At 38.6% G+C, this 15,773-nt stretch overlaps 1 protein-coding gene across 1 annotated transcript in view; it reads left to right on the plus strand.

Moving 5' to 3' along the window:
• The window catches only part of zgc:174356 (uncharacterized protein LOC100137120 homolog), a 53,657-nt gene that overhangs the window by 14,354 nt on the left and 23,530 nt on the right, over positions 1 to 15,773 (plus strand). The window contains exons 4-5 of the mRNA XM_067454584.1: positions 9,097 to 9,235; positions 12,784 to 12,867. Of these exons, the coding sequence (XP_067310685.1) occupies positions 9,097 to 9,235; positions 12,784 to 12,867 (223 nt within the window). The remainder of the gene's footprint in view (positions 1 to 9,096; positions 9,236 to 12,783; positions 12,868 to 15,773) is intronic.

Genomic DNA, 15,773 nt, shown 5'->3' on the forward strand with positions numbered 1-15,773 from the left:
AAATCTTTCGATTTCAGGCTCAAACAGCAGTGGCCCTGCAGAACGGCCATTGACTGGACACAGCTGTGTATCTTTGCTTTTTCATTTGATTCTTTTCTCTGCTAGCACACACAGCTGAGCACTATGCCCTTGCAAACACACCCCTTGCACACATTTCTTTAATATTATTTATGAGATTTAGTCAGAAAGGAAACAATGGGGTGAAGATAAGGGAATGACACAACCCACGACAGAAAACACATCAAATATCAGCATCGGTCCATTCCGCTGCATTCCGTGACAAGGCAGTTCCACTCCGTACGAGCTTCAGTAATATGGGACAAATGTCTTTATGACTGTGACTGCAAAGATGTGCAATCTGACATCATACTTAAGGTCTTAAAGTGGAAATTAAGCAGTAACTCAAGTTTTTATTATTTAGTAAACTGATTTCCACAAGAGAGGCTAAAGTGTTCTGATTGCCCCAGGCAGATGTAGTAATGGCAATTTCAAAACACAACTTCATGAAGCTTTGAAGCTTTAAGAAGCTTCTGTTTTGAATCAATTGGTTCGGAGCATGTATCAAACTTCCAAAGTCATGATATTTCAGTAAGCAATGTTTTGTTAAGTCATCACTGTTTCGAAACGCTTCGAAATATCAATAGTTCCCCTCTAGGGGGCAATGATGTGAACTCTGTGAACTCATTAATCATGAGCAGTCACTGAGAACCATTGAACAAGTGTCTGTGGGTTTTACCTGATCTCGGATCAGTTTCATAGACTTGTAGAAGTTTTCATTATACAATTGATAAAATAACATAAACAGTTAATACTTAATTGTATTAGATGATTAGTTAATTGCATTTGAACTATTTTACTTTTAATAAAACATTTGCAATAAATTTGTAAAAGGAGTTTTTATGCATGTCCCGTTCTTCGCGTGTTTTCGAAGCTTTGATTATGTTTACAGTGTGCAACATAACATGAGTTCATGTTTCACGTGTAAAAAAAAAACATTTTTCACACAATTTACTTATCTGTACACCACTGTTTCCTCTGTCCTAAAAACGGCCTGATGATTTCCTTGTTCTATGAAGTCACTCCTTCAGAAACACGTAACGAGTTCTGATTGGGCCAGCGCTTCCCGTGTTGTGATTGGACAGCAGCTTAGCGCACTTTGCCCGGAAAGGTCCCGCCTCTTATCATAACGGGGAGATGCAAGTGCTGAATGCGCGCTCTTCTCCACGTGGGAGAGCAACAAGACCACGCCCCCTATTTTGCGTGTTCTTGTGGGCGGACGGTTAGTCAAACTGTTCTAGTGACGTCATTCATGCCAGGAAGTGCAGGGGTGTAGTCCAAACCGGCCGTTCGCTGTAGGCTTTGAAAGGGAACTTCTGTTAAATAAAATATCTTGCTTGGCATTGAACTTTGAGCTTTATAATTTTACAGGTATTATTTATGCTCCAACAGCAACATTTCACACTAACTAAAGTTTGAAAGATGGAATCGCGAAGAACGGGACCTTTAAGAATGACTTCAGTGCCCTTCTTTGTTCTTTACTCAGAGAAAAGCTTAACTCCAAGTCTTCCAGAGTCGCAGTCAAAGCTGATTCGATAGACCGCCGTTCGCCAGTTTCTGTGATTACTAGAAGCACGCAAACGCAACTCGGCCATCGTCATTATGGCCCCACCCACCGACTCTATACACGATGTGATTGGCCCGGCAAGAGTTAGGCGATTACAGCTCAGAAGGGTATTGAGAGTTGCTAGGCGACACTCGTGGGCAGATTAGATTTGCTGTTGCTAGGGTGCGTCTAGATTTCTAGGCTAGTACTATGCAGTATTTTTGCAGTAAAATATCCCAAAACCAATAGGTCAGTGTTTGTTCAGTTGAGTTCTTACAATACCCCAAATGTTTCTAACTATTTGTAAATTGTGAAAACGTTGCTATTTTAACCAAGGAGCCGGGACATCTGAGCATAGCGTCTGAGGGAGCCGCCTGTCAATTGGGTCATATCTGCCTTGCCCTCGGTTTCCGGTTTTATTTGGCAGAAGCGTTTCGTCAAAGCAGCCACTGAGCAAACGCACAGAGTAACACCATAACATAATTTTAAACACACTTACATTCTACAGTGGTGCCCGCGACTGTGTCCCACTAAAAGTCTCGTTGTTTGCAAGGCGTGTTTGCTTAACAATTGCTCCAGCGGCCTTGCTCAGCTCCCACCACACTCTGTCCTGCCCAACTTCATAATACAGTAATGTTAATAATCACATCCATGAACATGATTTCTGCCCGAGTCCTATCCTGATTCTTTTCTGCTGGCTGTAAGGTGAAGACCACATGTCCCGAGATTCTGAGCTCAAACTTGGCGTCATCAAACTACGCCTTTGTTTTGAAAAGGCTCCCTTTAGTGGACGGAAAGGTATTTTTATTTATTTAAAGTGTTTAAAGTGGAAAGCAGTTTACTAAATTATATAAACACGACTGACTGCTTAATTTCCACTTTAAATAAGCAAATGATTGTCACATGATATCCTAATAAATACTGCTGAAAAAATAACTTTTTTGGGGGTTTATTATTTCTAATGAATAGGCCTATGCACTGCTTCAATGTAATTGGGAATGCATATTTCACAATTTCTTATAAATGTATAATCATAATCTCACATTGTGACATTTATTGTTTGAATCTTTATCTCGCAGTTCCTTTATCATTTGCTTTGATGCAGAAACATGCTGCCCCCACTCATCTTAAAAAGATCCAGTAGCCAAATGCTACCCTTGATTTGGCCCAATTCACCTACTTATATCACCTTTTTTGAGAAGAAAAAGTACATATACTTTTGAGCGTGCAGCAGAAAAGTAGACAAGCTTTGGGACATAGGCTACTACTTCGTCATCTTTAACGGACAGCTCTGTCGATTAGTTCGGGGAATCCTGTCACCGTTTAAACTGCCCTGTCAATCTTGTCACAGTTAAAATCCTCTGCATTCAATCTAATTTCATTTCCTACCGTTTCAGAGAGAAATTTTGTAGCAGGTTGCTCTGCCAGTCATCTTACATGTGGAGACTCTCCTGGCCAAAATTATCGTTACAAAAGTTCACAAAAAAAATCTTACTTGAACAGATGAAATATATGGATAACATTAAATAAGTGTCTTTTCATCAGGTTAGATTCTGATAATGATATCTGATAACCCAAACCCCTTTATCTAAACATCTGGGCATCCGAGCATCAGTGCAATAGTAATTTCAGCATACTAAGATTTGGGATGTACCAATTCTATTCAAGATGGATAGTATATGAAATGGGACACCACAATTGTTGAACTTTATATTCATTAAAGAATCCTGAACATATGGAGGCTTGGGTCACGGTCACTGGTTGCAGCACAAAGGAAAGTTGACAGGATCCAGATGCACCAGCTACTTTTAAACAAAACCGCTCAAAACTTGACAAACCACTGAAACAACTCAGGAACAAAACCAACATGGCAGAGAAGAGAACAGTCAAGAGAAAGAAATGCCAGGTTTAAATACAAGAGCAAACCAACCAAAGATACATGAAACACCTGAGATAACTTAATCAAACCATCAGTAACCTTGACAACCAATAACAGGAACAGGAGCATGGAAAATTGGATCTATGTAACTAGAAACTGATCTAATTAACACACTGAAAAACAAACTTGAACAGGACAGTGAAAGATATCAAAAAACAAACTCAAAACGTGACAGCTTGTTTCTGCCACTGAAGAAAAAAAAAAAAAAAAAAAAATTAAGAGGTAATTTTTTTTCTCACAATTCTGATTTTTGTCTCGCAGTTCTAAATTTACATCTCTCAATTCTGACATTTTCTCACAATTGGATAATATACTCTGGCTTTCCTCCTCCTAGAATTGCGTGACATAAACTAGATGAAAAGAAATAAAGCCAGAAGTGTGAATTCAGAACTAGCACTGACTTTTTTCTCAGAATTGCGAGTTTATACTTGCATTTATATCTAAAAACTCTGACTCGCAAATACGCAATTGTGAGAAATAAAGTCAGAATTGTGAGTTTATATCCCGCAATTCTAACTGCAACACTCACAATAGTGAGATCAAAACTTTTTTTTAAAGTTTTTTTTAAAAACTCTTTTTTTAGTGTGTGGCAAAAACAAGCTTTCATATGAACAAAATATATCATGCTTTCTATAAAAAAATTAAGTAGCACAACTATTTATTGATAATACGAAATTATTCTACAGCACCAAATCAGCATATTAAAATGATTTCTGAAGACAGGAGTAATGGCTGCTGAAAATGCAACTTTGCATTCACTGGAATAAAAAAAAAATGTTTTGAAGAATATTCATATATTGATCGTATTTGAATATATACAAATGTTCAAATAGAAAGCACATATTTTAAATGGTATTAATACTTCTACTAGAAAGATTTGGAAGCCAGATGAATTGCAGAAATGAACACATTTATTGATAGTCCAGCAAGTATGATAATTAGAGTCCTTTGAATGCTGCCTTGTCCTTAGCTTCCCTTTCGAGGGTAACGGACTCTGCATATCCTGCCTGAAGATGAAGGCAGGGGCACAGTCGACCCCCGGGAGGTATAGCCGGGGACCATCCTGGGGGTGGTGGGGAGGTTGGAGGTAACTGTTGACGTCGGCATCTGTAAACTCAGACATGTGTAAGTGACCCTCTTTTATACTCTGTGGATCAGGACGTGATTGGTTAGGTCTGAAATTGATGCGTGGCATAACATTGAATCTTCCTGGCAGGACTTACGCTAAAGCTTTCATTTCACAGTATTGCTGTTTTAACTGTGTTGTTTTAATCTAACAGATACAGTCTTGCTGAGCATATAAGAGACATCTTACAAAATCATTAAAAAGTCTTAGACCCCAACATTTTGAACTGCAGTGTACATTTCTCACACACAGCCTGAAATGAAGCATATTAAACAAACAACAAGACAACACTGCAGTGTGTTTTTGGGAACAAAGTAAGACTGTGTGAATTATGATTTTTCACAATTGATTAGACTTTCCAAAAAAAAATCATTGTGCTGTTCCTTCACCGTGGCATTGGCTGAATAGCTCTGCAGTTTGAGACTGTCTTTACAGCAGTAGTGATGGGAAACAGGTTGAAGGCCGCTTTGTTTTTGTCGCCTGTCATGGGGTACTCTTCTTCTGAGCAGGTCGATGCTGTGTCTTAGAGCGACACTTAAACAAAGCCTGCCAGTTAAGGAGCACCCTTTCTGATTGGAGAGGTGATGGCTCTCCATTTATTCCAGAATGCACCACTGGGGTTCCAATCGCTTTGCTGCCTTTTGTGTGGAAGCGGAAGGCATCGATCCTGATAAAACCTATTATAGACTCGTTCTGTAGGGGATGTCAGCTAGCGGGCCGTCACCCTATACGGAAAGCAAAAAGTTTTAATTAACTGCAATTAAAAGAGTCAATTGAGGGGGAAAAAAGCAGAGAAAGGACAGACAAAGAAACTTCTTTTTTTAAAATAAAGGCATCACGGAGAGGATCTTGTGCTTCTAAAAGATCTGAGGCATCAAAATCTTGGCAGTTCTGGCCGCGGTGAGCACATGGCCGCACGCTCACGGTTTTTAAAAATGGCTGCAGGGCTGGAATTGACTTGTAATTAGTGTGGCGTGGAGTTGGTGAGGAATTATTAAACACTCCAGGCTCTAATGAGTTGATGAAAGTAAAAACACGGAGCGCTGACCTTTTCCGTGGAATGTTTATGCATTCCCATTATGTTTTCTGCTGCAAATCAGAGGCGGTGGCAAAGTCTGTTGACACCGGGCCCTCGCCGGGCAGGCGGGGTAATTAAATCAGAACTGTTTGCATGAGCAGGCAGGGCAAATGAGTCACGCTGCGTCTCACGCGCACATCTCACGCGTTCGCACGCAGATGTGGATGCAGGTGAGTTCGCTTTCAAGTGCTTTCAGGCGTTCTGAGTGAAACAGCCTGACTGTTTTTGACACTGTTTCATCAGACACAAACCCTGAAGGTTAATTAATGCACTGGTTATGTTTAGACACATCTGAGAGAATCTAAATATTTATGGGCTTTGTTTTTATACAAGCTGAAATGTCTAGTGTTTATGTATTCTAGCGCCGTGCTTATGTATTTCAGATATTATGCAGCTGTTATTTCTCATTATTCAACATAAGCATCATTTTAACCATTTTGAATTATACATAGATCATAGTGCTGCCTAAATGCTTGGTCATAAAATACAGGTAAAAAAAATGTACACTGTAGGAGGGACCAGAGACAAATTTCTCTTGACCACCTAGAGAATATTGAGAATACCCTATATAGGAAGCACCTAGAAATGTGCTACAAATCACTCTACAGTGTGCTACATAACACTTTAGCAATGCATAGCAACATGCAATATGGAAACGACATATACTACCCTAACTTCGTAACAGCGAGTTTTGCACTACTCATATGATAAATTATCGCTTTTAAAATCCAAACCCAAAAATGGTCTATTGCTTATGCTTTATACCTGGACATTTTTCTGAGAGGGGATGGTCAGCTGGTGTAAAATGGTAAATCGTAACACTCTATGGGCCAGATTTATTAACAGTTTGCTCTGGTGCAAAACTAGCCTGGATGCCAGCTGAACTAAGCTGTGCCCACAATTTTTGGGTCAGACTAATGAAATCATCAGGGCGGGATTTAGACATCGATGGACAAATGATAAACATAACGTAATCATGCACGTCATCAAAGGGACTTGGATTATATTTGTTCAAATCCTAAACGGAGAGCTTGTTTGTATATGCATTCACCTTCACTATTTCTCTCAAAAATGATGATCATGTTGGGCAAGTACTCTGTGTATCATTAAATTCTTAATTTTTTTTACAGCACTGGCAAAGATAATTTATTCCAGCGCGCGTGCAGACAGGGTTGGGGGGGTTATTTTGGAAAGGTTGACTGCTAAAATTCGCACTCATGGGTCTATATATCACATAATAGTCGCTTCAACCCGCGTACATAGAAAACAACCCGCGGAAAAAAATACGGACTTGGCAACACAGTGCAGTTGAGCTCTGTTGACATTTGACAACTAATGTAATGCGTCGCTTCGTTGCTCTGAATGGTTGAAGGTCTGTCCAATTGAGGTCTTTCCTGGTTCGGTTGAAACGCCCCATAATCACAGCCCAATGGAGCATATTCTGACTAGAATTGAGTATGACCATGTCAGGTTAGCGCAAACCCTCTTTTGGCATTAAAAAAACTAATGCCAGGATTTACTAAAGACATGAGAAATGAGCTCTGAAAAGGTGTGGACAGGGATATTTTTGCACCTGACCTTATATGCAAAATTTTAGGGAGGAGAGTATATAAATTAATCATGCAAGGTGATTTACTAAGGTGATTTACGCTAGTAAATTTACTTGTATTTGCGCCATTATTTATCGCCCAAAAAAGCACGTCCTAAACCAGATGCTAATTTGCACTGTTCTTGGAAGCGCAAATGCAGCGCTCTTGGTTGGCCATTATGGAAATGATACGGCTGTGTCTGTGTTCTTTAATTTGTTGTCAGTAGATCATGCGCAAAAATGTCCACTCCCATCTGCGCTTTTTTGGTTTTGCGCTCTCATGTTAATTTGTCCTGTTTAGTAAATCTGGCCGATGACTCTAGAGTCACACCTTACAGCTGTTACGTGTCCGAAAACCTAGGCAGCTGACTCGTTGCCTCGCTGCCTTATCAGACAATGGCTTTTAAGGCAGCTTTTGTGCATGAAGGCACCTCATGAAACAAATATTGAATTACTACATTAGTAATTTCTCGCTAGAAATGGCAACAGAAGTGGAAAATGTTGGTAAAAAAAACATACATTTACATACAAACTAACCCTCGAATGCAACTTTCGGACGCCATCTTTTTTTAGCTCAACTGACAGAATGGAAAGCCCAGGATTGTGTGATATAAAAGGCAGCGACGTATACATATATGCTGGCTTCAAAAATTGATCAGATCTCAGGAGACAGGAGGTGAAGCTAACAATAGATTTGGACATGCCTTGATGCCTTCCTGCCTTGAAATGTGTCCTTCAAAGGCAGCATTTTCCAGGTTTAGGATGCAGTCATAGTCTGTCTATGTCATCTTAGTTTTACATTCATAGACTTTTAGTTTGCATTAATCAGTTCCTATTTTAATTTGTATTGTTTTCCCACTACTCCTTTGTTGCCATGGTCACTAATATGATTTGCCATCACGTTCAGCTGTGTCACCCTCATTATCGTCTATATATGAGTTCCAGTGTTGTCAGTGTTCTTTGCCCGGTCTCGTTAATGTTACGTGGTGTTTGTCGGCCTGCTTGTCTTCTGTTAGATAAACCTGTGGAGTCTATTAAAGACTTGTGTGTACCTGAATCCTCAGCTTTGTGTATTCCTGCTGTGTATTGTGACAACAGTCAAATTAGCCAATAGCATTTTGATGGATGAATTAAATCCCAGCCTTACAGTTATAAGAGCCAATTAAATATATATATAAGGAAATTAAAATCTTGCATTATCGTGTGCCATGGAATTTACTGTTGAACAGCAATTTTTTTTGTGGGTGAAATCCAAAATCCATATCAGGAATTTTGCTTGAGGGCTAAATATTTACACACACACACACACACACACACACACACACACACACACACACACACACACACACACACACACACACACACACACACACACACACACACACACACACACACACACACACACACACACACACACACACACACACACACACACACACACACACACACACACACACACACACACAGTTTTGTTTTTAGAGCGATTGAGCTTAATATGTGCAATTTCTTTATAAGAAATTACATTTATGGTTTATGTTGTTAAGGTTTTTGATGTATTTTAATTTTTTTTTTAAGTGAAATGAATGTGGGTAAGCTAACAACAAACCCAGAGCTGATTAGATAATAATGGATCCCGGTTTAGCTTTTGTTCCATTTACATTCTTTGCTCATTTTCAAGGCATTTACAGGGACCTTCAGTTATAACTGACTGAGCTTCAACTAAATGATGCCAGATCTAACCTGCTGTGATGCTCTCTGGCAGGGCTTCGGTCTTCTGGGTCTATTTCCTGTGCTGATGAGGTGTATTAAGGAGATGACTTTAGCAAAACTCAGTGCTGTGTTCAGAATCGCCTCTTACGTCCTACTCGCCCTCTCAAACAACACATGGATGGTCTTCCTTGGTAAGTTCCCATCATTCATACAGACTATTTAAATGATGTACTGACACAATGAAGCTCCTTGCTAAGTTATTGTGCATGAAGAATGATCCATAAAATCATTATGTCAAGTTAATTTTGCAGTAGGGTCAATGACGTGACGCTCATTTATTTTGTCCAGGCCTGTTAATTAATTCAAAAAGACATTAAAATAACCTAAATACTCAATGATAAGCATGTTGTTGGTTTTAAAATGAAAATTAATTTAGATATTTTCATAAGGGCATAAAGGGTGATGCAACTGCCCTGATATGAAGGAAAAAAAGTAGTTTGGCATACTATTTTATTATTTATTTACTAACCCTCAAACAAGCCCTATCAGTGCATGCGTTACAAAACGTATTGCGTAGGTCAAACTCATGAAGGCGTAGGAGAACTTGGAACAGGAAACTTTTAATAGCAACAACTCAGGAACATACAAACACACCACTTGACATGAACGTCAACGGACCCTACACTGAGGGGAAACTGAGAACTAAATACACAGGGGCAAACGAGGTAATTGACAAGACACAGGTGATGGGCAAAACTAATTAGACAGACTGGGGAGAAACGGTCACGGGGGCTGAACTCAAAACACAAAGAACACAGCAGACAGGTTATACATGTGACAACCTGTAAGTATTCAGTACTATATAATTACACTGTAACAATGACTACTTAAAATAAAGTGTAACCATTTTCTTTTTTTTAGTAAGGATGCATTAAACTGATCAAAAGTCATAGTGATGAATGTTGTTCATTTGAACTTTCTATTTATTTGAAATTCTTATAAATTAAATATCATGCTTTCCACATATATATATATATGGAAAAATTATCAGTTTCTCTGGGTTTAGGTATGTGTTTGGCTAAAATTAACATTTTTGTTTTATTCTATAAACTACTGACAACATTTTCCCCAAAATTCCAAATAAAAATATTGTAATTTAGAGCATTTATTTGCTGAAAGCAACAATTGGTAAAAATAACAAAACATATGCAGTGTTGTCAGATCTCCAATTATGGAAAGAAAATAAGTTCATATTCATTTTAAACAACAGAATACTAATGTATTAACTTAGGAAGAGTTCAGAAATCAATATTTGGTGGACTAACCCTGATTTTGAATTACAGCATTTACTTCCATCAGTATCATAACATTCAGGTCTCCAATTGAAAATGTTCTAGTGACTGATCACATCTAAATTTTTCAGTTGGCCGAATTAAATTTCTGTGAATTAAATTGCATCAATTCACAAAATAAAGGATTATTATTATTTCTCATTAATTCAAATATCTAATCAACCAATCACATGGCAGTTGCTTCAATGCATTTAGTGGTGAAAGGTGATTTAAGCAATTTTGAGGGTGGCATGGTTGGTGCCAGATGGGCCAGTCTGAGTATTTCACAATCTGCTAAGTTACTGGGCCACACAACCATTTCTAGAATTTACAAAGAAAGGTGTGAAAAGAGAAAAACATCCAGTAGGCGGCAGTCATGTGGGCGAAAATGCCTTGTTGATGCTAGAGGTCAGAGGAGAATGGGCCGACTGATTCAAGCTGATAGAAGAGCAACTTTGACTGAAATAACCACTTGTTACAACAGAGGTATGCAGCAAAGCATTTGTAAAGCCACAACACGCACAACCTTGAGGTGGATGGGCTACAACAGCAGAAGACCTCACCGGGTACCACTCATCTCCACTACAAATAGGAAAAAGAGGCTATAATTTACACAAGCTCAACAAAATTGGACAGTTGAAGACTGGAAAAATGTTGCCTGGTCTGATGAGTCTCGATTTCTGTTGAGACATTCAGATGGTAGAGTCAGAATTTGGCATAAACCGAATGAGAACATGGATCAGACCCCATGTTCTCATTCGGCCTTGTTACCACTGTGCTGGCTGGCTGCTGGTGGTGTAATGGTGTGGGGGATGTTTTCTTGGCACACTTTAGGCCCCTTTGTGCCAATTGGGCATTGTTTAAATGCCACGGCTTACCTGAGCATTGTTTCTGTCCTTGTCCATCCCTTTATGACCACCATGTACCCATCCACTGATGGATATTTCCAGCAGAATAATGCACCATGTCACGAAGCTTGAATCATTTCAAATTGGTTTCTAGAACATGACAATGAGTTCACTGTACTAAAATGGCCTCCACAGTCACCAGATCTCAACCCAAAGCATCTTTGGGATGTGGTGGAATGGGAGCTTTGTGCCCTGGATGGGCATCCCAGAAATCTCCATCAACTGCAAGATGCTACCCTATCAATATGGGTCAACATTTCTAAAGAATGCTTTCAGCATTGAATCAATGCCACGTAGAATTAAGGCAGTTCTGAAGGCGAAGGGGGGTCAAACAGTATTAGTATGGTGTTCCATATAAAAATCATTGATTTGGTAAGGATGTTATGATACTGATACTGTATGTGATTTATCATGATATGTGATACATTTTTTACACGGTATTTACTCTCAGAAATTTCAAGAGGGTTATAAACAGCACAACTGACCCTATTTTAAATCTGTCAGCGAGCATCAAAGTGCTTCTCTCTTCCCTAAAACAATGTCGATTTCTTTTGTCAGTATGTGACATGCACAAAGCAAACATTTTCCACTCAAGGCCTGACAGCCTTCACTTGAGCTGAATGTTTTAACAAGACAGTCAAATGGGTATATGCTCTAAAAAAAAAGAAAGACAAAGTCTACCTGACCAGACTTTTTATGGTTCACCTCCTCATTGCTGTCTGAACTCCATGCCTTGTTCCAGGAGGGCTACACCTCCAAAGAAGAGTTCTCAGAGTGGTAATGATAACATTGTGTTAGATGGCCACTCTCACGGATGGGCATTAATACTGTTAATTAAATAAACGGTTGTGGAAATTGTTATTCTAATCGATGTGGCGGACAAAAGCCTTTTAAAGGGAGATGAGCGGCGGCTCTGATGAATAATCAGCGCCGGGGAGGGTGGAATTTGCATGCTGGTCTTTTCTGTTGGCTGTGATAATGAGGGGCACAGCGGCAGCACACGGGAGTCATAACCTCTATTCTGCTAGTACAGCGCATGTGTGGTGTGTGTAGAACCTGCACACACACAGCCGTGCTCACAGATACACCCCACCGCATACGCATCAACGCAAATGCAGAAAATCTTTTGTTCTCTTGAGGATATGCTTTTCTTGAGCATGCATGATCAGGCTGCCTAGACGAGAGAGGGACTTTACATTCTGAGCTATTAGGAAAAGCCCATGCTCTGTAATCACAATTACCTCTCAGAATTCCATGCATATAGATTAAGCTCATGAATTATTGAATATTCCATTTATATTCACTTACACTTCGGAACTGGTTAGCATTCCTCTAGTCTCACCAGATTAGTTAACTGTGGATTTATGTGTAACTTTATGTAATGTTTCATTGTGCAAGCTATGTTTTATATGCAGGTCTATGTAATTACTATGATTAGCATATGTTTACTATCAATCTTAACAGTTTTCTAAAGTGGTATTTGTCCTGTGGTTTTTGCAGTTGCTGTAATCGGTGCTCCAGCTGGTATCAGCCAAGCAGTGATTCGTTCTTTGTCTTCTGCCATCGTGGGACCCGATGAACAAGGTACTCTGTTAAAAATTCACATTTACACAAGACAGAGAGAAAGCTAAAAGAGGTAAACGAGAAAGAGAGAGACACTAGTATTAAAGGGATAGTTCATCCAAAATGAAAATTATATCATCATTTACTCACCCTCAATTTGTTTCAAACCTGTATAAATGTCTTTGTTTCTGCTGAACACAAAGGAAGATATTTTGAATAATGTTTGCAACCAAACAGATCCAAGCAATCATTGACTACCATAGTTATATGTTAAAAAAGTTAAAATACTATGTGTAATAAAGAGGCGGGAAACGGCGAACATTCAACAAACTTTAATCAAATAAATAAACAGAACGAAAGTACCCCGCAGGCAGCCCCTCACGGACGACTGACCTCACAAAATATAAACAAAACTCTACATAAAATCCAGGCCTGGTCCTCTCTCTCGTCCTTGACTGGTGTCGCTCATCTTAAATGCCTCCGAGCTCCCTCATGAGAGGACTCGAGACCGGTGTGGCTCGCAGGTGACGCTGTCGCAATCACGTCCCCGGTCTCACTCGCTCCTCCCATGTCTCTCGCTCGTTCACCTCGCCACACTATGGTACTCAATGGTTGCTTAGATCTTCTTCGTTACAAACATTCTTCCAAATGTCTTCCTTTGTGTTCAGCAGAACAAAGAAATTTCACACAGCAGTTTGGAGCAACTTGAGGGTGAGTAAATGATGACAGAATTTTCTTTTTTGGGTGAACTATCCCTTTAATAGTGCTGGTAATGCCATTTTTAGTTTGTTTTTGACATAGGGTGGTAAATTGCTGATTTGTGGATCAATATCATGGTAAAACTAATTAATGCAAATGGGTGTATAGTTTTTTTGTAATTAGACCACAACAACCACACAGTATTTACTTCAGTAACCATACACTCTAAAGAATGCTGGGTACAACCCAAGTTGGGTTGAAAATGGACATACACAGAAATTGGGTTGTTTGATTGGGTCCATTTACTAGGGTTCAAACAACCCAATTTTTTGGGTTTGTCCATTTCCAACCCAACTTAGGTTGTTTTTAACCCAGGATTTTTTAGAGTGTATGTTTAACCATGATATTTACAGTACAACTACAAATGATGGGTTGGATCATTGTCTTGTTGGAAGACAAATCTCCGTCCCAGTCTCAGGTCTTTTGAAGACTCCATCAGGTTTTCTTCCAGAATGGTCCTGTATTTGGCTCCATCCATCTTCCTATCAATTTTAACCATCTTCCCTGTCCCTGCTGAAGAAAAGCAGGCCCAAACCATGATGCTGCCACCACCATGTTTGACAGTGGGGATGGTGTGTTCAGGGTGATGAACTGCCCAAAAAAACATGAATAAAGTTTTACTATATTAACCACATTGTAATTTTTCAAAAGTGAAATAGCATTTTAATATATTATTTTTATATTTTGCTACACTCTAAAAAATGCTGGGTTAAAAACAACCCAAGTTGAGTTGGAAGTGGACAAACCCAGAAATTGGTATGTTTGAACCCAGTGAATGGAACCATTGAAACAACCACATGTCTGGGTTTGTCCATTTCCAACCCAACTTGGGTAGTTTTTAATCCAGCATTTAATGTTTTTGGACATGGTAGTGTGGTAAAATGTTTTTTGGTTTTGTTTTGTTTTTTGTATAAAAACCATGGTAAATGTGGGAACATGGTATTGCACTATTTGGACATGTTAGGGCAGTAAACTTATGGTGTTCTGGATAAATCCCTTGGTAACCTCATGGTTTTTGGATAGTCCTTTAAATAAATGTATGGTGTTTGTAGCAAGACAACAAATTTATCATTGTTTTTAATTATTACATTTGCAGTCAAAATTGTGTAATAAATGTGCAATAAATCTTCCCTAAAATAGGGTTACTACAGTTTTACTATAGAAACATGGTTGATTTCAGCATAGTAAAATATGGAGATACCGTAGTAACCTTTATTTTTATTTTAGTTTCTATGGTATTTATTTATTTATTTATTTATTTATTTATTTATTTATTTATTTATTTATTTATTTATTTATTTATTTATTTATTTATTTATTTATTTATTTATTTATTTATTTACTTATTTATTTATTTATTTATTTGATACCATAATAAAATCATAGAAACTAATATGGGTTTAGGATATGAACACAGCAAAAAGTCAAAAGTCCTTTTGAAAATGAACCAGTGGTAAGTGTAGTAAGACCAAATATTTAACATTGTTTTGCTACAGTATAGTTTAACTATGGTATTTATAGGAAAACTATGGTGATAAAAATGATAAAAAAAGTAAAAAAAAAAAAAAAAAAAAAGAACCAATCACAGACTTATCCACCTGCTATTAGCGGGTATAATGCGATGACGGAGAGAGAAGCGACGGGTCGTTGCCTGTTGATCTAGCCTCTTGTGGTCTGATTGGTTGCAGGATTATACAGAGTCATTTGAATAATGCTCATTGATCACGCCTCTTGTGCAGTACAAAATACAGAGCAGACTCCCCAGACCAATGTTTAATTTTAATTTGAGCTTGGTCTGGTGATAGCCAGGCAAATGGTAATGATTTGTTTTGAATCTTAGGAAACACCATGAAAATAGTAATTATTCAGTACCATGGCATTATCATCTGATATCATCGCTGTTTTTTTGTGAGGGCATGATCCATTGCGTAATGTGAACACAACATCATTGCTTTCTTCTCCCTGTTTGATCTGCAAGCCCAGAAATGAGCTGAAATACCCTCAGGAAAGTGTTTTGACCTTCACTGTGACAAATAGATTTGAGTCATGCTTTTCTTCTAAATCTTTACTTTCTTTGACATTTGTTTCTGGCTGATAACGTAGCTAAAAGCCCAAGATTTAATCTCCATTGTCCTTTCACAAATCCTTAATGAGAGGCATCGCCGTAT

This window comes from Pseudorasbora parva, chromosome 10, assembly GCF_024679245.1.
Source record: "Pseudorasbora parva isolate DD20220531a chromosome 10, ASM2467924v1, whole genome shotgun sequence".
In the NCBI taxonomy this organism is placed as follows: Eukaryota; Metazoa; Chordata; class Actinopteri; order Cypriniformes; family Gobionidae; genus Pseudorasbora; species Pseudorasbora parva.